Source organism: Alligator mississippiensis, chromosome 5 (genome assembly GCF_030867095.1).
Source record: "Alligator mississippiensis isolate rAllMis1 chromosome 5, rAllMis1, whole genome shotgun sequence".
NCBI lineage: Eukaryota > Metazoa > Chordata > Crocodylia > Alligatoridae > Alligator > Alligator mississippiensis.
In genome coordinates this window covers 175849504-175876177 of record NC_081828.1, presented here as the reverse complement: position 1 = coordinate 175876177, position 26674 = coordinate 175849504, and the positions used below count along the sequence as shown (strand labels likewise).

At 39.2% G+C, this 26674-nt stretch overlaps 2 protein-coding genes across 7 annotated transcripts in view; both read right to left on the bottom strand.

The window, feature by feature from the left end:
• Positions 1-1640: 1640 nt before the first annotated feature.
• Positions 1641-16896, bottom strand: LRRD1 (leucine rich repeats and death domain containing 1). Its single transcript, XM_014603251.3, has 6 exons — positions 16812-16896; positions 10968-13284; positions 8073-8271; positions 4028-4189; positions 2097-2217; positions 1641-1827 (listed from the first exon to the last, which is right to left on the bottom strand). Exons 2-6 carry the CDS (start codon positions 13242-13244, stop codon positions 1647-1649), a joined length of 2940 nt encoding a protein of 979 aa, XP_014458737.3. The 5' UTR covers positions 13245-13284; positions 16812-16896; the 3' UTR covers positions 1641-1646.
• Positions 16897-18180: 1284 nt separating this feature from the next.
• Positions 18181-26674, bottom strand: part of KRIT1 (KRIT1 ankyrin repeat containing) — a 37796-nt gene continuing 29302 nt past the window's right edge. For all 6 annotated transcript variants that reach the window (XM_014603175.3, XM_014603172.3, XM_019497815.2 and 3 more), the window contains 5 exons: positions 26373-26539; positions 24907-24994; positions 23899-24105; positions 23505-23621; positions 18181-20038 (listed from right to left, as the gene is read on the bottom strand). In XM_014603175.3, the coding sequence (XP_014458661.1) occupies positions 19970-20038; positions 23505-23621; positions 23899-24105; positions 24907-24994; positions 26373-26539 (648 nt within the window). In that variant the 3' untranslated portion in view covers positions 18181-19969. The remainder of the gene's footprint in view (positions 20039-23504; positions 23622-23898; positions 24106-24906; positions 24995-26372; positions 26540-26674) is intronic.

Sequence of the window (26674 nt, the reverse complement as noted above, 5' to 3'; positions counted from 1 at the left end):
ACTATCAGGCAAAACTAGAGAGAGAATGCCATATCAGAGGCCAATACTACTTGTGTATTTTCAGCATGTCCTCTCATTATCAGGCAGCCAAGAATTCTCTTTCCCTCAAAATGTGTTCATGTTCCAACCCCTGAGTATTCTGCTTTATCCCTGGAAATTCTAATATTATAAAAGCCTACGTCTGTCTGTCTGTAACGCTTTATTCACACTCTGATTGGCTGACGGAAACAGCCAGTCAGAGTGCTCCAAGCGTGGGGTTGTGCTGCCATGATTCTGAAGCCACGCCAAGGACTGGACAGAGGGCAGGGGAGCCGAGGCCTTGGCTCCCCCACCCCACTTCATGCAAGCAGCACCGAGGACCGGACAGGGGGTGGGTGAACTGAGGCAAGCAGCGCTGGCCTCAGCTCCCCCACCCTGCTCCCTGCAAGAGGCAGAACAGCAGCAGCCTGGGGCGTTAGGTGGTGGCACTCCATCCCAGCCCCTTCCCCAGCCCCTTCCCCCCCCCCCCCCCAGTCATTCTTGACAGGCAATTGTCTAGTAAATGTAATACAAGTAATTTAAAGGGCACAGTGTGCACAGACACTACATTAAACATAGAGTTGGTTTAGCTGGGTTAGTCTGAAGTCAGGCAGAAGGTAACAGCATCTAACAATGTACATTGTTAACTACAAAAGCTCATGCTTCTCTGAATTAGTTTGTCTTTAAGGTGTTACACTGCCCTACCTTCTACATTTAAACATAAATATAATAAAAAAGCCTTTTAAAAGTTAAAAAAAAAATCCTTCAATTTGAGGTGTTCTTATCATAGATTCATAGTAGCTAGGGTCAGGAGGGACCTGAACAGATCATCTAGCCTGACCCCCTGCCACAGGCAAGAATGAATGCTGGGTTCACAAGACCCCAGACAGGTGATCATCCAACTGCCTCTTGAATTTGCCCAAGGTAGGGGCGAGGACCACTTCCCTGGGAAGCTGGTTCCAGATTTTGGCCACCCTAACTGTAAAATATTGCCTTCTGATCTCTAACCTAAACCTATTCTCCATCAGCTTATTACCATTGTTTCTTGTCACCCCAGGTGGTGCTGAGGAGAAAAGGGCTCTGCCTATTTGCTGTTGATCTCCCTTGATGAGTTTGTAGGCAGCCATGAGGTCCCCCCTCAGGCTCCTCTTGTTGAGGCTGAACAGGTTCAGGTCCCTCAGTCTCTCCTTGTAGGGCTTGTCCTGCTGCCCTCTCACCAAGCGGGTGGCCCTCCTCTGAACCCTTTCCAGGCTGGCCACATCCCTTTTGAAGTGCAGCACCCAGACCTGGACACAGTACTCCAACTGCAGTCTGACCAAAGTCGCATAGAGGGTGAGTATCACCTCTCTGGACCAGCTTGAGATGCATCAATTTCAGCATACTTTGGATCAGACCCTATAATACAGTGAACTGATAAATTCAGTTTGTAGGTGATTAGGAAGTATATAGTAAGAGGCTTTTTTCATTTTAGCTCAATAAATGTTTGCAAGAGACATAAATTCTAAAAACTTCTGATTATTCAGCTCCTCCTAAGTTATAGCACAATCATAGCCATAATATTTTCAGAAGTTAACCCAGAAGCCTCCATCCTGTTCTCAAATAGAAATACTTATATGTGCATCAAGTATTTAGAATTTTACTGCTTGTGTATAGAGTTTTAAAGCTTTCACTTTGTTGGTCAGGTAATGCAAGCCAGTCATTGTTAAGATTCTAATCAACTGATCTGTCATTTCAGCAGGAGTCAGTATTTGGTTTTCACTTTTCCAAATTCCCAGTGCACAAGAGATCTTTCCTTCCAATTCAAGAGCCCTAATAGAAAAAATAAGAAAGCAAAGTGAAGAAGTGTTTAAGAAAGTCAAGGATCAAATTCTCAAGATATATTTGAATAGTGTTAGACATTTAAAATTCTTTAAAATAAACTAAATAGTAGAGGCTCTATAATGAAAATATAGATATATTTTAATATTCTATAATGCACATATACACATATTATAAATACTTATTAAATGGCATAAATAGTAAGAGAAACTAAAGTATACTGAGAATAAAATTATTTTTTAGATTATTTTGTAACTAACCTGTTATTTTCAAGATCCTTAATTTCAGCATTAGTAAGTTGCAGTTTCTGGCAGAAAAATTCAAAATGTTCAAGGGGAACATTTCCAGCAATTATCTTTAATACCTTATGCAGGATTTTATCTAAATATAAACATAAGTGTTATTGTTTAGAAAATGCAATTTATAAAACCTTTTTATTAAAGGGTTCTTCCCTTTAATAAACGTTCTTCCCTTTAATAAACCCAAACAAGAACAATTTAGATAGAGACTATAGGCACATTTTCCTCTGGTGCTAAGACAATGTATCTATGCATGGATGTGTTAGTATGTATGAATTCTGGGGGGTTGAGAAAGTGCCAGGTGGTACTAGGAATGGGTGAGATTCACTAGCAGAGAGATGTCATTAGCCGTATCAGCTGAAGTCAAATAGAAGGCAGGTAGATTTGTACTTTGTAGACCAGGGGTGGGCAAAATGTGGCCCAGGGGCTGGATGCGGCCTGCCAGGCCATTCTATCCAGCCCGCAGGGCCCCTAAAAACTTAGAAAATTAATATTAACCGCCCTGAGCTGCCTGTCACGTGGCCCTCAATGGCTTGCCAAAACTCAGTAAGCAGCCCTCTGCCCAAAATAATCGCCCACCCCTGTTGTAGACTAACCAAAGTAGGTAGGTAGATATCTACCGCACACTTGTGAGCCCAGTCCCACTTCATCAAACACCGAAGTGAGTTTGGCCTCACAAAGCTTGTGCTATATATACAATCTACTTTAGTTTGTCTATGAGGTACAAATCTACCCTAACTTCTACTTGAGGTACTCATTTTACATTGCCTTCCCAGAATGGCAGAGTTGTTAGTTTAGGATCTGAGGTGAGAATTGTGGCCTTAACTTTACACTTCTTGGATTCCTGTTTATTTTTGTTTCAGTGTATTTCCTAGATCAGTGCTTCTCAACCAGTGGGTTGCACCCCAAAAGTGGGTTGCAAGAATATTTGAAAGGGTTGGGAGCAGGTTGCCAGAAAAACCTGTGAAAGCATAGGTTTCCCCTTGTAGGCTGGCAGTGTTCCAGTGTGCAAGTGGCTACTTGGGATGATTGGAGGCAGCAGGCACACGTGTGCACATGCACGTGACCAACATAGAGTGAGGCTGGGTTGTGGGAGCAGCCCTAGCCATTGGATGCAAGTAAATATGGGGAGCGGGGCATGGAGGTCCAGGGAGGGCTGCGGGGGGGGGTGTGTGTGTGTGTGTGTGTGTGTGTGTGTGTGTGTGTGTGTGTGTGTGTGTGTGTGCGCGCCTTCCTGCCAGCGCTGGGGACAGTGGCCAGGTACAGGGCTGTGGCAGGGTAAGTGGAGTTGTTGGGAGGGGAAAAGGCTCCTGGCCCTTGAGTGGGGAAAGGAGGCAGGGATGGTCCTTTGCAGCAGGGAGCTGCATGCCTGGGTCAGTGGCACGCTTTGGCCTGAGCTTGAGGGTGAGGGTTGCCAGCAAGGCCAGGGGAGGCAGGGGCCTGTGGGTTGGGCTGTAGTTGTGGGTCAGGTCAAGCCATCAATCTTGGCAAATTGGTCCCAGTACAAAAAAGGTTGAGAACCACTGTCCTAGATCATGTTTCTGGTTTTGGTTGTCAACTTCCCCCTCTGAAAAGAGTACTAGACACTGATGTACAGCCGTAACTCCTTTTTCTTTAAACATAAAGAATCCCTGTATGCAAGACCTTACCCAAAACTATTTAAAATCCTTTTAAACCTTTTACCATCACTTGATGCTATAGTTAGGTATATTATAGGTTAATCATGTTTTAAGTGCTGTTGACACTAACCAAAATCACCGGAGGAGACATAGGACCAATACTGACTTCTTAAATTAATAACATTGATTACTAGCTGCTATAGTAAGCTACCTTTTAATACTTTAACACAGTGCTTTATAGAATGCCTTACAAAGTATTTGTTCTTAACATACCATCTCTTTCATCAGCACTTTCCAGATAGCGTACAATGGTATGTAGTTGTTTTCCTTTACAGACTTCCTGTGGTGGTCTGATAAGAGAATTCCCATCAAAATTTATATCTGTCAGCAAATGAAGATGATGGAGACCATCAGGCAAAGATACCAGCTCATTTCCTGACAAAATACATGAGAATAGTTGATATTTGCATTTTGTTAATTTTAAAAACATTTTGGGAATGAGCAGTAAAACCATAAAAACATTTTACTTTTTATTCTGATAACAAGCTCATCACTACACACATGAGGAAATGTTCTCTCTGCCTCAAGAAGTTTACTATTTAAGACCTGATTTTAAAGCTATTGGAACCTAATAGGATGTTTTCCACAGAGTTTGGATCAGGCTTTAAAACAGATACAAATAGTACATCAGAGACTAGTAAATTTTAAGGTTGAGAGAGAAGATGTGTAGATGTACCCTGTATACAAGAAATGGAAAAGTACTTCAATGACAACGTAGAAAAAGAATGAAGAATTAAAGGAACCATTTAAAATGAGTGCAGGAGAGAGAGAAGAGGATCCAGAGGGGCTTATTTAGAAGAATTTGGGAGACAAAAGTAGAAATGGGATGAACTGAAAGTGAGAAGCAAGTAGGAAAGTTTAGCAGGAACTTGAGGGTGAGACAAAGTCTGAACTAGTGTAGAGAATGCCAGTGAAGGGACTTAACTTTCATATGGTCAGGGAAATGGAAGAGGAAGGGACTTCAGATCAACCGCTCCCAGAGCCCTATTCGTCAAGGCAATGAATTAATCAAAATTCATCAACGGACTCCCGAGACTGCACGTACTTGTGGACGTGACCCCTGGGGCTGACAGCTGCCATCCAGCAGCCACCAAGGGGGACATCCCATGAAATCAATGACCCCTGGATTGGGCAAGCCCGAGAATTGGGGAGTCACCAAAGTCTGCCAGAGAGGAATAAAAGGCAGCGAGGAATGACCCCCAATGGTGCCCTCTTTGACCTGACCAGCACCCTGCCTGTCCAGCCAGATGGAACCACCCGGCAACCCCTTTCTGAAGCAACATCACACTGAAGCCTCAACTGGCCATTGATGGCAGACTCCAGCTGTTGGGGATAGTTATATCTTGACACTAGTATTCTTGCTTAGTATTCATAGCTAGCTTGTGTGTGTGTGCATGAATGTGCGTGTGTTTGAGGGGATCAGCCCCAAGGTTTATGATCTGACTTTTGCATCCATCTAATAAACTAGAATTTTATGATGATCCTATGAGTTGATCCTTTGTAGCCAACAAGTCAAACAACAAAAATATCTGGCTGGACACCTCCCTTCAGATAGAACCATACATTGAACAGTCACATTGACTGCTTTAGGAAGAAAGCTACAAGGGAAATTTCCAACAAAAGCCAGGACTACCACAACCTCTCTCCTTAACAAAGAAAAAGCTAGAATCCCTTACGATCCAACAACAAATTAGTAATCAAACCAGCAAACAAAGGAAGAGAGTCTCATTGATGTAGTCTTGAGGACTGAGAATGACTAACAGACAACTGTCAGACACCAGCCAGTATAAAGAACTTGGGGAGGAGCCCATACCAGTATTCACTCTCAGACTGAAAAATATCATATCCTTTCTGTGCCACCTTCATGAGAAATTGCTTGCATTAATCCCTCAGGGCATTTTTAAATGTGATCCAGGGATGGGGGGAGAGGGGAACACTATAATTAAAACAGCTCTGAAAGCCACTCTAATTAAAGCACATGGAGCATCTCTTGTATCAGTGTCCCTGCACTTCAAAATGGCAGTCGGGGTGCTTTGTCTAAAACTCATTGAACAAGCTTTAGATAAATCATTCTTGCTGCCATTTTGAAGCATGGGGACACTAATACACAAGATGCAGAGGCTGGTTGAGCACGGTAATTACCACAATCCAGCAGACTCGATTGAGTCTGCTCTGACATGCTGTAATTACAGCACACTGGAGCAGCCTCCATGCTCACGTACAGGCACCATCACTTTCCCACCTCAAGAATATTTTATATACTCCTGAAGATTCACAAACAAGATAACCTAGCAGACTCATCCAACTGCAGTACCCTTGTTGAAGCGCTATCAGGATTCATAGATACCATCCTGAAACCACTTGTCACTCAAAGAGCAAGTTCTCTACAAGACAGCTAACTTCAACAAGATCCAAAACATCAACCACCTGCCTGAGAAGGCCATACTTTCAACCATGAATGTCACTAACATGTACACAAGTATCCCACACTGAAATACCTACAAGAATAGGGACTACATTCAAATGTACAACCACAACATATTGCAAAAATCATCCACTTCATCACTTTTAACAGCAGCACTTCTTCCAAACCAGGGCATAGCTATGGGCATGATGATAGTTCTCCAATATGGAGCTGACAAAAGACAATGTACAGAAGACACCTCAAGTTGCTGGAGAAATACCATCAAAGCTGCCTGCAGAAAATCCTTTGAATCCAATAGGAAGATAGATGCACCCACATTAGCATCCTCTTGCAAGCAAACACCATGAACATCAAGGTGATGATCATCCAACATCAACTTTGGTGGGCCGGGCATGTCATCCAGACATCCAACTCCAAACTCCCAAAACAAGTTTTATTCTCCCACATCAGTCAAGAAATACATTCAAAAGGAGAGCAGAGGAAGCACATCAAGGACATCCTTAAGGCCAAGTTGAAAAAATGCAACATCAGCTCATCAGAGATTATCACCCAAGACTCCCCCAAATGAAGGAAGAGTCTGCTGCAAGGATCTCAGGACTTTGGAACCTTACATCAACAGGAGACAGAAAAGCAGGAGCGGTAGAAAGAGTGTGTCGCGGACCAAATTAAGAATCCAGAGCCACCCACCCTACACAGAAACACATGCCCAAGTTGCAACAGAGTCTGTTGATTCTGGATCAGCCTCATCAGCCATCTTCAGACCCACAGATAAGACAATCATGGAAGACAATCATCCTCGACTGTGAGGAATTGCCAAAGAAGACCACTGTGAACAAAGCAGAAAGTATCATTATGCTCTTTTATAAACCCATTTCACATCTTGAATATTGTGCCCGGTTTTGGTCCTCACATCTCAAAAAGGATATAGAGCTAGAGAAGATACAAAGAAGGATAACAGGGATGATTAGTGGTATTGAGAGGCTTTCATATGAGGAAAGACTGAAGAGGTTAGGCCTATTCGGTTTAGAAAACAGATGCTTGAGGGAGGACATAAGGATTTAAAAATACTAAATGGTGGGGGGAAAGTAAATAGGGATTTATTATTTACTATCTTTCACAATATAAAAACCAAGGGTCATAAAATTAAACTAGTAGGCAGTAAGTTTAAAACTAACAAAATAAATTTATTTTTCACACAATGTGCAGTTAAAGTGTGCCACTAGATATTGTGGATGTTACCAGACAAAAAGGGACTGGACAAAATTCTTGGAGGAAAGTTGCTTCAGTAGCTATTGAAATATGGGAGTTAGGGATACAGCCTCTGAATTAGAACTTCCTAGACCTTGAATTCTGGAGGCTGCAAGTGAGACAGGACCAATGGAAAAACAACTCTGGTCATACGCTGATCACTCTCTTCTGGCATCCACTGTCTGTCACTGTGTGATAGAAGATACTAGGCAAGATGAACCTATGGTTTTACCTAGTAAATGGCAGTTCTTATGTTCTTATGTAATAGCGATTGATACTTATATATGGCAGAAACAGATACTTTCAAGCCTTTAATAGTCTTCTGTTCATGTACAGTAAAATCAGGTCATTTGTATAATTAAACAATTTGGAAACTACCATAAACATACTGAGAGATGCTAAACTTCAAAGAGGTTATGAAATGAAGGTAGGAATGATACAGCAGTATACATAAAAACTGCCAATCTTTTTATTATTATGTATTTGCCACTCAATCCCTTTCCTTGTTTGACTTATTTATACCCTTTACTGGCTCAGTATTTTTATGCTTGCATTTAACTAAGGAATTGGGCACCTGATACTTACCACTCAAATTAAGGTGCTGTAGACTACTCAGTGAAATAATAGATTTAGGAAGCTGATTAATACAATTATTATTTGCAGTTAAACTGACCAAGTATTTCAATTCCCCTATGCCTTCTGGAATTTCCTTTAGTGCATTATGAGAGATATCAAACTCTTGGAGGCAAATTAGTTTAGACAGCTCCTCTGGAAGTTTAGTTAACTGGCAAAGAGATAAAGATTATTATTACAACGTTCATTCCTTTAATTACAACATTTTTTTACACACAATGCTAAACAGGTAGTTATTCCTATTTGCAAAATGCTGTTTTTTCTGTGAATAATTTCTATTAATAAGAGTTCCTTACTTTCCAAGCTGATGGATAATGACTTGTTTTCCAATATGAATGTTGGTGCTATGTAAAGAATCTTGAGGAACTGTCTCTAGGCAAAATACTAGAACATTTTTATCAGACCAATGATAAAACTGTAAGAAAGGATAGTGTATATATTGCTGAATTGTTAGAGAAAGGACTTTTCTCTCTGCAGGAAAAAAATCACTTTCTACTTCCACTCTTTTTCAGGTATAAGGAAAAAATATTTTTTTCTCTTTCCTTTTTTTTCATAACACTCAAAGATCCAATGAGGATAAATCTTCTGTTTAACTTTTTACTCTGGTAAGGCTAAATACTGTCTTAATGTAATCAGTTATTACTGTAGAAGGCACAGGTCTGGAGAACAGGTTTATTAATTATATATATCATATTGAATGAAATAGTTTGAATGTTTGTAATAGTTGCCCATTAGCCAGTTTAGGAAGAAGACAAGATTTATCTTCTTATCTAGGCCATTGTTTTGGTCTACGTGCGGAAGGTCCTGACTTTGCTCAAAGTCTTAACTCTTGAATTTTATCTTTAGAGGCCTTTAACAAAGAGAACCTAAAAATGACCCTTAAGCAAATATCCCAAGTTTCAAGAGATCAAACCCTAGGGCCTTTGAAAAAATTGGAAAGAAAAGGTCACTTGCAGTGGTATGGAAGTTCCCCAAAGTAATTAAAATGATCAACAAAAGAAACTGATTACCAAGCAAAAGAATCTGTTAAGTAAGATCCGAGCCCAAATTTGGGAGTAATGACAGATTTGGGTAGGAGTGGCCCAAGACGGCAACTCACTCAATAAAAACTGTAACCTACTCTTCCAATTTGGAGGTTATCACACTTGCAGAACAACGAAGGAAGAATTGCAAGTGTAGACCGGATCAGATTGATCACCTGAACCACCCTCTCCGTGAACATGAATCTCTTAGTTCACGCTGAAGCTGCAGAGCGCGCGAAAGGGACTGAAGGAAGGGGACTTAGTCCTATCAGTATTGAGGCCAGCCCATTGAATCGTATTGCTGAGGCGAGCCCATTGAACCATACTACTGAGGCCAACCCATTAAATTGTACTACTGAGGAATGAAACCATATTTAGGTGTTTGGCTTCTCGGAATTCTAGGATTGTAAGTATATTATGAAAATAATAGTATTGATTCAAATTTAACTTTTAGTTGTAATTGTAGTTGTTTTTGTAATACTAATTCTTATAGCATTGTTTGGGAAGGAAGTGCATTCGGAGCATTGTTTCTTATATATGTAATTATTGTGTTCTTAATGTTTGTGGTATTTCTTAAAGCTAAGCAGTGTTATATGTGTAGCAAAGAATTTTAAAATAAAATTGTGTTGTATGAATTAAGAGTGTAATCATTGTGAAATCGTGCAATCAGCTAACTACTCCCCCAGCCAGTGCATCAAAACGAATCAGTAAATTGTGTGGGATTTTCTCTATTCCATAACCCACTAGAGACAATATACTCTATACCCCTGCAAATACGGGAAGCAGTTCCTTGTAATGGATCACAGACAACTTTCGTAATGTCCAAACGGTAAGGCTTGTAAAAAATGAGGTGGTGAAAGGCTGATTCTTAAATTTTTGGTGGAAGAAAGATTATGAAAGCAAATAATCCTCTATATGTAAATTCTGATAGTCTATAAACAGGTCTGTGTGTCTTTACATTCTAAAATTATAAGTGGTAGATTATGATAAAGGATTTGCTTCAGAAACAGTACTAATGTTTGTTCTGATTTTTTTTACTGGCCTAGTGTCACTGTCTGAATTTGTCTGCATAAGTTGCACATCTGCCCATTTTATTCTAAAGAGGTCAGAGAAGTTCTGCTCTTCCCCATAAAAAACCTTCAAAAATAAAACAACTCAGAAAAAAATAATTGTAGAAGTATAAGGCATTTTTCTGTATTATAATTAGTCAAAGTGCTTGTATAATTACTCATGCTGAAATCTGTAAGAAATCACTGAACAACATAAATTAATTCTGAGAGGCAGAATAGAAAAATAAAGGTTTTCTTTTCTTTTTTTATAGAGAAGTATCAGGTAGGATTATTCACAGAATTCTAATTAGTCATTTTGCCTACTGATAATACTCATCTGGATAGAAGGCCCAGAGTGGAAGTGTTAGAGGAGTAGGATACACTTAGATTATTGATATCAATTTGAATCTTTTTTAAATCAGAATGACAAACTGAGATATTCCTGATTTTAAGCATAGTGAGGTCAATATCAGGCCTAAACTTTCTAAAGAGATTTTATTGTAAAATCAGCAGATTGTGTTACATTATCTTGAATATTTAATATTTATATAACCAACGTTAATGTTAAGAAGATACTTCAGGCTAATTAAACTTAAATTAAATTTTAATTCCTTTAAAAACTGTTTTTCAGTTCTTTGTTAATTGTAGATGCATTACAAAAAGACATAATGCCTACTAGGAGGAAATCTTGTTAATTGCAGTTAATAATTTTGAAGTACAGAAATCTGTCAGGTCTATGGGCTTTTTTATTCCTAAAGAACACAGTTTTTACGTACCTTCAGACCACTTTTTTGGGAAAACTCCAGTTTCTTCAGTGATGAAAGATTACATATTTCAGATGGAAAAGATACAAAATGATTGTTTGACAAATTTAAATTTCTGATCACTTGCAGATAACCAATTTCTGAGGGAATGCTCTGTATCTCATTATCTGAAAGATCAAGTGTCTGTAGACACTTTAAAACACACAGTTCTTTGGGAAATGAGACAAATTTATTATGGCCTAAAAGTAGAACCTGGAGAGACTGCATATTAGAGATGTTTGCTGGAATGTTATTCACTTCATTTTGGCTTAAATTTAAGTAAGTTAGTTTTGTAAAACTGCACAAGTGTGCAGAAAATGAGGACAGTTTGTTCCTACTCAATTCTAGATGCTCCAAAAGTTTAATAAAAGAAATTTCAGGAATTACTTCTGAAATACAGTTTTCACTGAGGTTTAAGTGTTTAAGAGTAACCAGTGCACACAATACAGCTGGAAACCTAGAAAGTTTATTATTGCTCAGGTCAACCTTAGTTATTTGTGTACAGTTCTTCATTTCAACAGGAATGTGTGTTAATGAATTTCCTGAAAACTCTAAAATAGAGAGTTCTTTAATATGCGACAGTTGGTCATCCAAGGTGTTCATTTGATTTCTGCTGGCACAAAGTTTCTTTAAATATTTTAGTTTATGCATATTATTAGGAAGTTGTGTTAACTGATTACCATGAAGAAAAAGATGTCTCAGCAGGGTACAATTACAAAGGTTCTCTGTAATGTTCTTGAATAAATTATTGGCAAGGCTAAGAACACTAAGTTCTTGTAAGTTCTCAACTTTATCAGAAAGTACTTCCAATTTGTTATCATCTAACCTGAGCTTTTCTAGTTTTGTCAGTTGAAAGAGCTGCACAGGCAAAAAGGTAAGTTTGTTATGATTCATTGAAAGTTCCTGTAGTCTCTTGAGCTGTTTAACATCCTTTGGTAAACTCTGAATTAGATTCCCAGATATGCTGAGTGTGATCAGATTTGGAAGGTAACAGAGGACTTTGGGGAATATTAAGATCTGATTGGAATCAATGTTGAGCCTTCTCAAATTTTTCATGCTAACCATCGTCTCTGGAAGAGTCATTAGATTATTTCCATCAAGATTTAAATTTTCCAGGGTTTCAAGACCTTCCAATGCCCTAGGGAATTCCTCAATGTTATTGTGATTGACAAAGAGTTGTTTAATACTTACAAGCTTTGATAACTCTTTAGGGAGATGTGACAGTTGGTTGTGACTGATATTCAAAACTCTCAGTTTATACAGTAGAGAAATTTCAGATGGCAATGACATCAACCCATTTCCTTCAATTGATAAGATTTCCAGGTTTCTTAGACTACCTAGATTTTCAGGTAAAGTTTTCAATTCATTGTTGTTTAAGTGTAAATATTTTAAAGTGTGGATTTTAAATACTATTTGAGGCATTTCCCTTAGTCTTTTATCATTTAATTTAACTGTGAAGTGCTCATATTTTATGTCAGACAAAATGTGCTTTGGTATCCTTTCAGTCATTTTAAAATTCTGTACTAATTGCAACATGCCTATTTTGGCATCTCCTTTAGCAGTGTCTGTAGGGATTTGCTTTAGTCCTTCAAGGTTCACATCAGCTGGGATATCAGCTAACATGATTGTTTCCAACTTTTGAGAAATGTCCAGGTTTTCTGGTGACCATGTGTGTTTTTCCATATCTCTTTCAGACACTTTCTGAGGCAATCCCATTGGTCCTTCAGCATTTATGTCAGCTGGGAATTCATCACTCTTTATTTCAGGAATAGCAGCAGGTAAGGATTCTTCAGCTATTTGAAAAATTTCAGCTGGTTTTAATATGTTTCTCTTGATACGTTTTTCAGAAACATTTTGGGGAGGTTCCCTTATACCATCATTGTTACACTGTGCTATGTTGTCCATCCCCTCTTTTTCAGGTGACACATTTTCTGATAATTTTTCCATCCTGGTAACGGTTTGAAGTGAGTTTACTATATCATTATTGGCTTCTGTTCCAGTAACTTCAAACATATTTTCATTCACTTTTTTGGTATGTAGATCTGCTTTGAGGTCAAGTTTGTTTTCAAAAAACATAACTGATGATTTTCTAGCCACTTCAAGATCACCTATTGATTGTAATAAGTGTTTCCTAGTATCAATCTTGGGAACCTCTTCCTGAAAGAGGTTCAACTCTTCAATATGTAGATCTGCTCTGATTTCATCTTTCTCTTTTTCAGGTGATGTACTTATTGGCAAATTTTCAGCCATTGCAGAATTGTTTGTTATGTTTTTTTCAGTTTCAGAAATACTGAAAAAAGAAAGTGTGGAAACTTAATAAAGCAACATATACTTTAACATTAGTAGACTTAGCTAGTGATTATAAAATAATTGAACAGTCTAGTTATTTATGATTTTTTAAGCAAAATTTGTCTTTAATTTGACTACTTTAGTGGTGCACTGATGTATTGGTCCATATTGGATCAGCATTGATAAAAGGAAAATTGACATTATCAGCAATTGGCTTTTTTTGGCCAGTGTAGCTGATCATATCACCGATAAATGCCACATGCATGTGTGCAGCCACAGCATGTGAGAAATTTTGGGGTGGCTGTAGCTCACCCTGTAGCCGCCACCCTGTAGCCACCCCTCCCAGTGCCGCTGCTGCCGTCCGCCCCATCCCTGCCCGCCCTGAGTGCAGCCCCAGCCCAGCACGCAGCCCCTGGCCCTGAGCCCACAGCAGGCAGTCCGTCCTCACCCCATGCATAAAGCCATGGGACACATGACCCCCATGCCTCCTCCAGGGGTGCATGCAGTGGGGAAGAGCCATCCCCCTCCCCATACCCTTGTGCCCCCGAGGCAAAATTTGTTCTTTGGGAATTTCATGATATAATCAGACCCTGGGATTCATTTAAGAAGGTCCTGAAATTATTTTTTTTACTTTTTCACTTTCACTCACTCATTCATATATATGAAGGTTAAAATATATATCCATCCTTCATATATACATTCATATATATATATATATGAAGGTTAATACTTAAAAAATAGCCTATTATTGTTAGAGGCGGCTTGCCCAACGTCTGTATAGGCTGGGTGGTTCACTGGGGCTTTTTGGCATTTTTATATAAAAACTGATTGAATGAGCTATTAGATAAAAGTGCCAAAAAGCCCTGGTGAAGCACCCGATCTATATAGACACTGGGAAGCCAGGTCGAACTAGCATACTTCCTTTTCTGGTCAAGTGTTGGGTTTTTTTCATGTCTGTCAGTTTCTTTCATTCCTTGGAGATCACAGAACAGCAGAGACTCCCTGTGCCTGAAGAAGGGTGATTGCACCTGAAAGCTTGCAAAGAACTTTATTCCAACTACTTGGTCTAAAAAAAATATCACATCTACCCAAAGAACCTTGCTTGCCAGCAACCTAGGAGCACATTTCTCACAGAACAACCACTCCATCTCTGTCCTTGCTATCTGTGGTGCTCAAGGGAAATCTACCTTTAAAAGGAGAATTTGGGAACAAAAATCCATAAGCTGTCTGGTCACTAAGAACCAAGGATTAAACATTGATATTGGATTTATAGATAATTTATCCAACTCTTGAGTTCTTTCCACACAAGGAAGGTGAAACTAACACTGCGCCCCCCCCCCCAATATTTCCTGTTTTGATAGGCATTGATCTCCTAGTATTCAGCTTCTTTTCTTCTGCTAATTGTGTGCCTGCTAACACCATATACAAGAAACCACATGGACCAACATGTATATCTACACAATCACCCTAAATGCACCAAGAAAGCTGTAATATACAGCCAAGTCCTCTGATACCACCAAATTTGCACTGAGAACACCCATCACCTTGCAAATCTCAAAAGGGCTTTGACTGAAGGACACTCCTCCAGAGAGATAAATTGCACTTTTGAAAGAGCCATCCAGATACCACATGAAGAATTGTTGCAGTACAAAAAAGAAAATCCCCATGAATCACACCCCATTAGTTATGACATACCATCCTTCCCTGGAACCTATACGGAAAATCCTCAAACAATTGCAACCCATACTAGAATAAGACCCAGTTCTTAAAGAGATCATTTCAAAACCACCCAGCTTAGCCTTTAAACAAGGACCAAACCTCATAATCAGAAGCAAACTTCCTATGACCCAAAACACACTGAATGGATCCAGACCATGCCAGGACAAGAAATGTAGAACCTGCCAACACATTTCCACCACCCCTACAATAACTACACCCCACAACAGAACCATCACCGTTCTTGGATCTTATACCTGCACCTCCAGAAGTGTAATTTATCTCATCCAGTGCACCAAATACCCTGATAGAAAAATACGGAGGAGAAACCAAACAACAACTGTGTACCAGAATGAATGCAAACTGAAAATCTGTCAAAGACAAGAATACCCAACTACCTGTGGGGACACATTTCTCACAAGAAAACCACTCTCTCTCCAATCTCTCAGCTGTGATCCTCAAAGGGAATTTACAAAATACTTTTCAAAGACAAACCTATGAACTTCACTTAATACATTTACTGGATACAAAATCATGGATTAAATATATTCATTGGATTTATGGCACATTATAACCTGCCTGCCACCCAATAACCCCAGGTACCACCTCTACATTTTACCAGCTATATTTTATCACCAGGTCAACATCCCCCCGCCAACTACCTGTCTTATACCTATTGTCCCCCACGCCTATCGTCCCTTTACTGCCATGCATTTGCATTTCCACAGACCTGCATTTTGCATTTTGGCTTCTGTTCCAGCCAGGAGAGCACAAAATACCAGGAGATTCTCTCTATGCCTGGAGAAGGGTGTTTGTGCCCAAAAGCTTGCAAAGAACACTATTTCTAACTATTTAGTTGGTCTAATAAAAGATATCACGTTTACCCAAAAAACCTTGTTTGGCTGTGTCCTTAGACTAATACGGCTACAACCAGCACCCCTGCTACACTGGAGGATTTTGCTCAGCCCCTCCCCTATGCTGTGCTTCACTTGTGCCTTGCTTCCTATAATCAGAGAGGGAGGAAGGATGTCTTACATTCAGAAGTTTATCTAATTTCATCCCAGCTACACAGTTGGTCCAATAAAAGATATCATCCTAATAATTTTTGGCCTATCCTGGCTACAACATCACTCTTACACTACATTGCTGTATTCTTAACATACACGTGTAAGGATAAACAGAGATGCTTGAAATAATAACTGCAAGGAAATGAGATAATGCTGACAATGAATTGGTTTTAAAAGGAGTCCGATTCTGTGCCCCTCAGGCAGTCAAATGGCCATAGGCTCAGGCGAGACATGACTCACTCATGATGTTCTTGTTACACCTCAGTTGCTTTCCATCCTGTGAGATGCCTATGGATGACTTATGCCAAGGACAGACAAGGTTCTTTGGGTAAACCTGGTTGATATCTTTTATTCCACCAACTAAATAGATGGAAATGTTTTTCTTAACAAGCTTCAAGCACCAACTTCAGGGTCTGAATTACATTTTGACTGGGGGGGGGGGGGGGGTCTGAAAAAAAAATGGGGCTGCCCATCAGATGCCCTAATAAAATCAGAGACACCCCCCCCGCTATGATTTTCAAATCTTACAGGGGGCTCTCATCTCTTATAGCGGGGCTCAGCTCCCCCATAACTCATATCCCGACTTATGCGCCCCATGTAGGCCGGCGGGTGGGGCTGGGGAAGCTGTTGGGGGCGCCCTGGGAGATGCGGGTCACCACAACACCAGCGCAGGGCTGCCCCCAGGCGCGCAGCAGCTGGTTCGGCGGGAAGCCACAAGTGCCGGCTGCAGCCCTCACTCCCTCACCGGGGCTCGGCGGCAGACCCTCTAATCTGCTCTGCGGCGCTCCGCTGCGCTCTGGCCCGGCCCCGGGGGCGGGGCGCGCGGCTCCTCAGCCCCGGCGTCCAGTTGCCATGACAACGGGTCACGTCACTCCCGATGCAGGTGCGCACGCGCGCTGGGCAGCGACGCGGCCCTTCGCGCCTCTGCTGAAAAGCCCCTCAAGGCGGGATGGGGCGGGGGGAGGCTCGGCCGGTCCAGGCCGCACGTGGATAAAGCCAGCCGGGGGCGGGGGCGGGGGCGCCCGAGGCAGGCAGCCCCGCGAGCAGCCAATCGGGCAGGGCAGAGATTCACCTGCCAGACTAGCGAAAGGAGACGGCCATGAGGTGAGCTGGAGCTCGTGCGCTCTCTCCCCTGTAGTCTGAGGTGCAGCCCAGCCCCGCTCTCTGTCCGGATTTAACACACCCAGGGCCACCAGGGCCAGGGAGACTGTAGCCTTCGGTGGCAGCAGCGTCGGTAGCAGCATCCAACTTAAAAAGACTTCCAGGGAACAGATCCCGACTCCAGTCATTTCCACCGGACTCAGAACAGACATGTTGGCATGCCCCAGGCATAACTGGTTTGGGTGCAGATAACTGCCAGACCAGGCTGGCTCCTGAGAAAGCCTGCGAGTCCTGACATAGGATGGTTAATTTTGGAGTTTGATGTCTTACTGGAATGAAAGCCAACAAGCACGCTGCACGATAGAGTTGGAGGGTTGGTTCCTTCCTAGACTACAGTAAAGAAAGGTGTTTTTGCGCAGCTTCAGCAAGTTCTGCTTAGCCCAGCACTGCAAAAAGCAGTGATTTCCCTGCCAGATGTGTGATCCTATCAAAATGGATGGGATTTGAATGAGCTCTGTCTACTTGGGTGTTTTGTATGACTGATTTCTTACTTATCCCGCCAATGTATGGCCTTTGCAAGCTTTATATAGCTTTTTGAGATCACTAAGACAACATTCCCAAGAGTTGCAAGTTTCACTGACCAGTTTCTCTATTCTATCAAAGGCACAGTACAAGCAGCAGACTTCTAAATGTATACAGTTAAGCTCTTAAATATGATCATAGGCTTCCAGACAAACAGTCTCCTATATAACTTGTAAATAGGAAATTGGATGTTCTAGGTCAGGGGATGTCAACCAGGAGGACGCGCTGGCACTTGTGGTTTCGCAGCTGTGCAAGGGACCCCCCCTACTCGTCCATCGGCTGCTGAGGGTACACCGACCACAAAATGTTGAACACCCCTGTTCTAGGTTAAGTAGTAAGTCATAGTTCAGTAGTATTTTCATACTAGTGGGACTATTTATAATAGTACATCTGGCCATCATTGCAAAGAGCAGCTTACAGATACAAATAAATAAGATGATAGAAACAAAAGACATGTTAGTTTATTTTTAAATATGCAACCATGACATTTATATACAAGTTCTTAACATTATACATTTCTCCTAGTTTTCTAACAAAGTGCTGGAGATAAAAGTATGTTCTGGTATTAGATCCATGTGATAGCTATGATGCAATATAGGTGGTGCCAACTGCTGTAATATTTACTTCAAATACAAGGCAATACAATCTCTCCAGGAAGATTTACACACTGCAGGCCAATGAAGCTTATGCAGTGTAGATATATCTAGATAGAAAGTTCTATAGTATGAAACTTTTTCCAGCATAATTTTTAAAAAATTGCTTGCTTTTTAGAGACTTCTGATCACAAAGATGAAGGTACTGCAAAATCCTACTATATCCAATGTCAAATTGTTCCAACTTTTATTTGAAAATTTGGAAGTCAACTCAAATATTTTACTTTATTGAAAAATAATTGCTAGTCATTTTGGCCCACTATACCTGTTAAAAGCCAATGTGAGATATGGTTAAAACTACATCGTACCATCTTGAAATTTCAGAAATCAGTAGATACAGCATAGCATTTTAGAGTTCATCGTTGTATTTCAGATTCTGTATTGCAGCTTGAAATGCCACACTAAGCAAATACTGTATATATTTGAATTGGGGCCTGATTCCAACAGCCTGAAAGCATGTCAAAATTTGGTCATACATATTTTTTAAACAACAGCAAAAAATAAGATGATCCTATCATTTCCTATTAGTGAGGTTTTTTAGGACCTGATACTTTTATAGCAAAGTCTCCAGCAAGTCATGCTTTTTTGATGCCCATTTTCTATCGCTGTACTGTAAACCCTGAATCTTCAAATCCTCTCTTATATGGAGTGCCAATGAATTTAAGCAAAATATGAGCATGAGAACTTTTTGGAAATAAGTACCTGCTGCACATAACTTTACTCAATGCAAGGGTGTTGCAATCCTGTAAGTAGTATGTACAGAATGTTTCTGATGTCTTCTGTGTGATGGAAGCATTTTACAAATCTATTTTTAAGCATAAAATTGTTTGAATTGTATAGCAAAAGTAAATCACCAGTAATTTTAAAACAGTAACTATGCTACACACTTATGGCTTCTGAAAATTTTAAAATATATTTCCTATTGGCTTTCTTTGTGCAATATTCTAAAAGAATACTGATATGTATTTTTAAGTATAAAAAACTCTTTCAAGTCCAATCAAATCTTAGCAGATGTAACAAAAAACAAATTAAACACACGTCAAAAGTAATTACATAAAAGACTGGTAAGGCTCTTAATGAAGCTGGAGTAGAGTTTACTCAGTAATTCCTCTTTTTAACAAGCAGGTTGCCTAACAAAGGTTATCATCAACTGTAAAGATTTTACTGTATTCCACAGCATTACCTAAAAGTTAATAATAGGTACATTCAGATTTTATGTTCCTAATAATAGTTGCATATAAAACTTACAGAATCTGTTGGGAACAGACGTATACTGCATTTTATTTGGTCCACACGTGCTAATTTTGACATACCTGTTTTCATGTCAATATCTTTATTATTAGGTTTTAGCTCAAAACTTAGAATAGCTTATATGGGAAAAATATCTTTATAAAAATAATTATGATACATACATTTGTTTAAAAAAATAAACCATGCAGCTTTTGTACAAGGTAAAAAATGTCTATAAAACTTGCACATTTTTCATTATGCAAAACTCATGTGTAAAAGTCTATTTTGATGAAAATACAGTTATTTTTGAGTAATTCTAAACCACCATCCTTATCTGTCAGTCATTTCTTTCACTAGGCAGTAACTGGCTGCTTAATTTCATCAGCAGTTTTACGACCAGACCAGCCTGCATAAAGAAAAAAATAAAATTCTATTACAATTTTCCAAACAACGTAAGGACCACAATGAATTTAAATACACTGGTTTGTATTATACTTATCTCTGTTACTAACACCACTTAGTGATTAAAATAAAAATTAATGGAACTACAAACCAAAAATGGGGCTGGAAGCGATCTTAAGAGGTAATTTAATCAACCTCTGTTCAAGCCATGATCAGCCCTGTATGAGCCACCTCAGACAACCTGCACTGAAAGCTTTCAGTGACAAACTCCACAGCCTCCCTAGGTAAACTGTTACAGTTTTTAAAGACCCTCATAGTTAGGAAATTCTTACTAATATCTAGTTTGCTTTTCTGTTAAAACTTTTATAACAACCCGTTTTGTATTTGGAGGCATCTAATCCCTACTGATCTCTTTTCTACTATATATAGACTATATCATCTTTTGTACAGATTATATAATCCTAGTTCTTCCAACCTTTTCTCACGTGTCATATTTGCTAGACTTCTAGTAATGTTTCCTGATCTTCTCTGAACATGCCAATTGACCTACATCTCTCTTGAACTGTGGTGCCCAAAATTGGGCATGGTATTTCAGGTCAATCCTCATCAGTGCCAAATATAATAGTAGAATTACTTTACATGACTTGCATATATCACACCTGTTAATACAACCCAGTATACCATTAACTTCTTTTACATCACTACTGCACTATCCATTCATATTCAGTTTGTGAATATCACCTTCAGATTCTTTTTTACAGTCTGCAACCTCACCCTATTTTATATTTGTGTATTTGATTCTTTCTTTCAAAGAGTAGTACTTTTCTTTTGTCCTTACTGAATTTCATCCTATTTCAGACCTTTTTTCTATTTATCTAAAATGTCTACTATTCTACCAAGCAGGGTGGAATACATAGATTTACTTGGTGTGTTTTCAGTTCCATCCTGCAAGTCATTAATGAAAATACTGAACAGTACTAGAATCAGGACAGACCTCTGAAGAACCCCACTTAATACTTCATACCAGTCTGAACTTGAGCCATTGATTTTGAGCATGGGTTTTCAGAAGCATTGGGTGTTGGTTGCAGCCAAGGCTGGGGATTTTCACTGGGATGTGCCAATGCTTCTGTGCTGGCACTTAAAACCAGAGGTTCCTGGCTAGAGGGTCTTGCCCCTCTGTTGAAGGTCAGAATGATCGCTTTATCTGTGGTCATGAAGGAATTTTACCCCATGGTCAGACTGGTACAGACTGTGGAGGTGTTTGCCTTCCTCTGTAGTGGGAAGCATGGCCTCCTTCCTGGGATTTCTTCAACCTATTTTAAGTACCTTTGCAGCAGCATGATGTTGGCTGCCATGATCCCACTGCTTTACCAGGGTCCTGAATCTTATATTGTGTCTGGTTGACTCTAGTTTTGCTAGGAGCTTAGATAATGGATTTGTATAGGATGGCTTGTATAAGAATGATCCTGCCTCAGGCAGGGAGCTGGACTAGATTAGAGTTTCTCAACCCATGGATCACGACCCAAAAGTGGGTTGCAAGAATATATGAAAGGGTCATGAACAAACTTGAAAAATGGATTCTCCTTTACAGGAGAAAAATGTGAGAAATGGTGGGTTTTTCCCCCATGCCCCACACCCCTCTCCCTGCCCCACTCACTGGGGCCTGGTTCCAGGGGGCAGTGGGTCAGGAATGAGGGGCACCAACAGGGCCAGGGGCCTGTTTTCTACTTAAACTATTTACTGGGTCGGGACTGGCCATCGATGTTTACACATGGGTCCTGGTAGAAAAGAGGCTGAGAACCACTGGACTACATGACCTATGGAGGTCTCTTCCAGCTCTACTCCTTTATGATTCAGTGGTTATCCAACTACTTATGTAATGATTTTGTCTAGACCAAAAGGTTACTATGAGAACTGGAATTTCTCAGTTCATTTTTTAAATTTCTCTCAATTAAATGAAAAATCAGTACAGCTGCCTTTACTTTAGCTCATGTCACTTTCACTGACATTAAAACTACAGAAATGTGTTGTTTTAAAAGCAAAGTTTGTTCTCTGTTTAATAATTAAAACTAGGGTTGGCAAGCTGGTCTATTGGCCGATCAAATATTGTCAACTGACTGGTTGACTACATTTTTTTTGACCAATTAAAAATTATAGCAATTTTACAAAAAAACCCTTTTTTTTGTAGTTTCCTTGACAGAAATTTGATTTTTTACTGTTTTTTGACACATTTCTTAATGGAAAATTTGTGCTTTTTCTGTGTATTATTTGGACCTATCGGTAATCTTTTACAATTTTTGACCAATATTTGATTGGTCAATTGACCAAACTTTATTTGACCAGTCAAATACCCAACCCTAATTAAAACAATATTTATATTGCTCTGGTATTTTGTAATAAGTTAGGTTTCCATATTGTGTGATTTTATGAAATCAGTCAATTAATTAATCTTCTGAAATTAAAACAATATGAGGTTTCTCATGATTAGTAGCATTGGTCCACTCTCTGCAGTAGTTGAAATGATACTATAATACAGATGTATCATTTTAGGCAATGAGGTAGATAGACTAAGAACTATAATGACATCTAGCCCCTCAAACCACTTAAATATCTCAACCCATACCTATTTTTAAACACAACCCCTTTCTACACAACCTCACTACACCACCTCTTTGTCCTCCCCATAACTTTGGGAAATGGAAACGGCAATGCAAACTCACTTGTAATTATTGTAGTTACAGTTGCCAAACCATGTAAGACGCACACAGTTGTAATTTCTTCACAAAATACTTTAATATCACATACATTCAGGGGCATCTTATATCTGAGTAAATGAGGTAAGTGAGCTCCCAATAATCAGAATTTATATATTAAAAAGGTATAAATTTGTTATATTTTTCCATACAGAATCTAATTACTGGACATTTGCCTTGAACATGTCCCTTTCCCACTGCAGAAAAAATAAATCTGAAATCAATCATGCTGTTTTGAGGTTTGACTCATATTTTCTGAATGCTTATTGGTTGCAATAGTGTGTAAATCCTTCAGTAAGGAAAAATGTACTGTTTCCCTGAAATATTATAGAGATCTAAGAAAAGTCATGGCACTAGTTTGAAATGGCGAGTCTCTTTCAAAGGAGAAAGATCTAGCTGGAAAATAAGCATAAACGTGGATAAAAGAGGGCAAATGACCAACTAGATGCAAATAAGAAAACTGTACATACAGTGTATTATTCAGCTAACAAATAGAATTTTATAGAGAAACTACCTCTTTAGGCTTCTTAATCTACATATTTCTCAAAATAGGACAATCAAAACAAACATCAAATTGAAGCAATGAATATTCTGCACAACATATTTTCTCCCCCTAGAATTCCAGTTAAATGTGTTTTATTTTTACTGTACACAATATGCATTGGACATTTCTTATAACAGACTTTCAATACTTAACTACATTTTGTTATTGCTTACCTGTTTGGTATGCACTATAAAGCTCATTTTGTTTTCCAGACTGTGGATTTGAAAACAGGTATCTCCATCTCCTAACTGCCACATAAAGCAACCATATTTTAGACTGATGAGTAAAGCCTATGTTGAAAAGTAGAAAATTATAAGAATTTAGAATATTTTCTGAGTTATAATCTGAATTTTCCCCAGTTAATTTAAATGAGATTCTGACACTTAGGATACAGGATATGCAGTAGAAACTTTTAAAATGGTCAACTGATAAACTAGATATATTGATTGTAAATATGTCCAAGATTTTAACTCAATGCTTTGATATGAAACGATCACCACTATATACAAGTTAAGAGGATGGATAATATTTACTAGGTAAACTGCCTGTAAAAATGTCTAAATGCACCTTAGTTTCCATGTTGAGGAGATGCAAGCCTTTTACATTTACTCCTACATACACTCGGATGACTTTATGACTGCTTGAACTTGCTTTGGTGAACACTTGTCCTGTGAAAAAAGCTGCTCCATAGGTAGGAATTTCCCAGCAGTTCTGTAAGAACATGCGCTGTAGGTGATGCATCTCTTTACTTACACCTTCACTGGTACTGAGACTCTAGAAGTATAGCAGCAAAGAGTGAAAGACATAGCAAAAGCAACCGCATTAACAATATGTTTTTTTCCAAGAGGATAAAGTTGTAGTTAAGATTCTTAAAGCACTTTTTATGGCAAAGGTACTCCAAAATGAGACAGCACCTGAACTAAGGGACAGATTAACAAAAGGATCTAATGAACCTAAAATGGGACCTAGGTGGAATTTAGGGTATGTCTATATGGCATATGGCAGCACTAAGTAGAGATACTCAAGTAACTTTGGAACCAGAAGTGGTAATGTGACACTGCACCTGAGTTGGTAAGAACTTCTTAGTACCTCAGTTGCAAGTGATACACTGACATGCTATACTGCTATGTATTCTGGATTCTCTGCACAGTGCTGCCTTGCATCATACAGGTATATCCTATGTTCGACATAACTCTTAAGTCCTCTTGTACAGACATACCCTTAGGGGCCTAAGTTCAAGACTGTGACCTCAAAACTCTCATTAACTCCATAGACACCTAAAGTTAATGTTAAGCTATATTCAGTTTTTATTATGTTTGTATGAACCACTGTATTCAGTAATAAAAAGATGGTCAGTGGGATAAGGGGTCAGGGGCCTTCTCACCAGACAAAAACTGTTTGCATAACAGAGTTTTGTTAAGTAAATAAATCAGTGAGGGAGGTGGCACAACTCTTTCCAGTTTTATACGTTAATATTGCTACTCTGCACAATAGTAGCAGAATGTGCCTGAAAAATAATGAAGGATTTTTAAACAGGATTCCCAGAAATTGGTGGATTAATGTTAATGTTCTTACCTTGTATTCATGGAGTATCCTGTTTGTCCAGTGAGGAGCCTTACTTTTTAGTTTGGTGAGAGGCACTATGGACTTAAGGTTTTCTTCACTGGAAAAAGAGCCCAAATATTACCTATTGTTCCTTACTGACCCAAATATGGGACAAAGCACAGTATCCAATACCCCAGGATATTACAGATATTGGGGTAAATGTTAGCTCTCTGTGTTGCCTCAGCAGCTGAAAAAATTTCCTAAAAGGACAGCTGACATTTTCCACAACAGAGAGGAATTTTCAGGTGATGCTGAACCAGCACAGTTGATTTTCTTTTTACCCATTCTTAATTACCTGCACTGTGGATGGTGCAGGGCCAGGAGATATTATGGATGGGATACATAGGCATTTTATCTGAGTCCAGGCCAGTATAAAGTCTTCATCAGATATTTTAATTATATTGGGGCCATTTCAACCCTTGGCTGGCCCATAGTCATGCAAACAAATACGTCACTTAGGGTTAGGGTGACCATATGTCCTGTTTTAGCCAGGACAGTTCCGGATTTCAGAGACTGGTCCTGGACAGCTATTGGAAATTATAATGGGCATCCCAGAAATACAGGGATGCAGGACGCAGTCTGGCCATGAGTCGGAGCTCGATATTTGGTCTATTAACTTCAAAATATTACAGGTAACATGAAAGCAAGATGGCTGATGCAACAATATATAAATTACTTGTTTTATAAAAGAACGCTCTTAAATTTCCTTCAACACAGACACACATTTGCAAGGACAGATCTTTTGATAAATACATTAAATTGTTCCAGATCAAGCCCAGAAAAACTTAAAGCATAAATAACAAAAATTATTCCTGTCTTACAAAAACAGTAAGACAACACAAAATTTAATGGAAACAAATTTTAGAGGTACTATTCACAGGAGTATGGAATTGCAGGGACGAGTTCTAGGTTTCACAATTATGTTAATCTAAAGCTGCCCTAGCTGACAGGGTTTTATTCTGAGTTGTCAGGAACTTATGGTTTCTTGTATGATGAGCTCAAAAGTTGAAAGGCTACTTCACCAATCCACTAAAATCACAGCTCAAGATCAAATGAAAATAAATGGGAAAGAATAACAACAGTTAAATATACCCCCTAGAATCAATGCATGAAATTGCTTAACATTTTTTCTTTTGAATTGTAACATTCTCACTGGAAAATACTGAATTCTTAAGTCTTGTGAACTAGATGGAAATGATATACTTTCAGTCCTAGACACAAAGTATTTGATGCACAGCTATTATTGTTATGGGAATTAAATGGTTAGACAGTGATACATAGTTCTAAAACATACTACAGATACTGGATGTCAGGCATGGGTTTTAATTAACTAGCCAGCATCTCACAGGTAAAATTTACTTAGGAATAAATGAAACAGTTTAGAGCTTGTCTGAAAAACATGTCATCTTAAAAACAAAAACATAGCAGTCACTCACTTCAGAAAACCCTGTTTGTGTTTCTTACTCTCATAATTTCCATAGACTATTTGTAGCAGCAGACTTGCCAGGGTGATCAGCTTGGCATCAGGTGCTGTATAAAAGCCTTTCAGCAAATTATATCTGGCTTCATCAAACAGGATAAGGATAGCCAGTGGATCCTCAATCTATTTAAAAAAAATAAAAGTTTTAAATGTTTTTATTACATTCACTTTCTGTTTACAAACTAGGTATATTTTTGCTGCTTCGACAACGGAAGAAAAAGATGCATCCCTTATTAAAATATGTGCTTTAGTAGTATT

Coding starts and splice junctions, on each gene's coding strand:
- LRRD1 (XM_014603251.3), bottom strand. CDS start 13,244: ATGGCTGAAAATTTGCCAATAAGTACATCACCTGAAAAAGAGAAAGAT. Junction 4,190..8,072: donor ACAGCACCTTAATTTGAGTG/GTAAGTATCAGG, acceptor GTATTTTGTCAG/GAAATGAGCTGGTATCTTTG. Junction 1,828..2,096: donor AAGGATCTTGAAAATAACAG/GTTAGTTACAAA, acceptor TTTTTCTATTAG/GGCTCTTGAATTGGAAGGAA.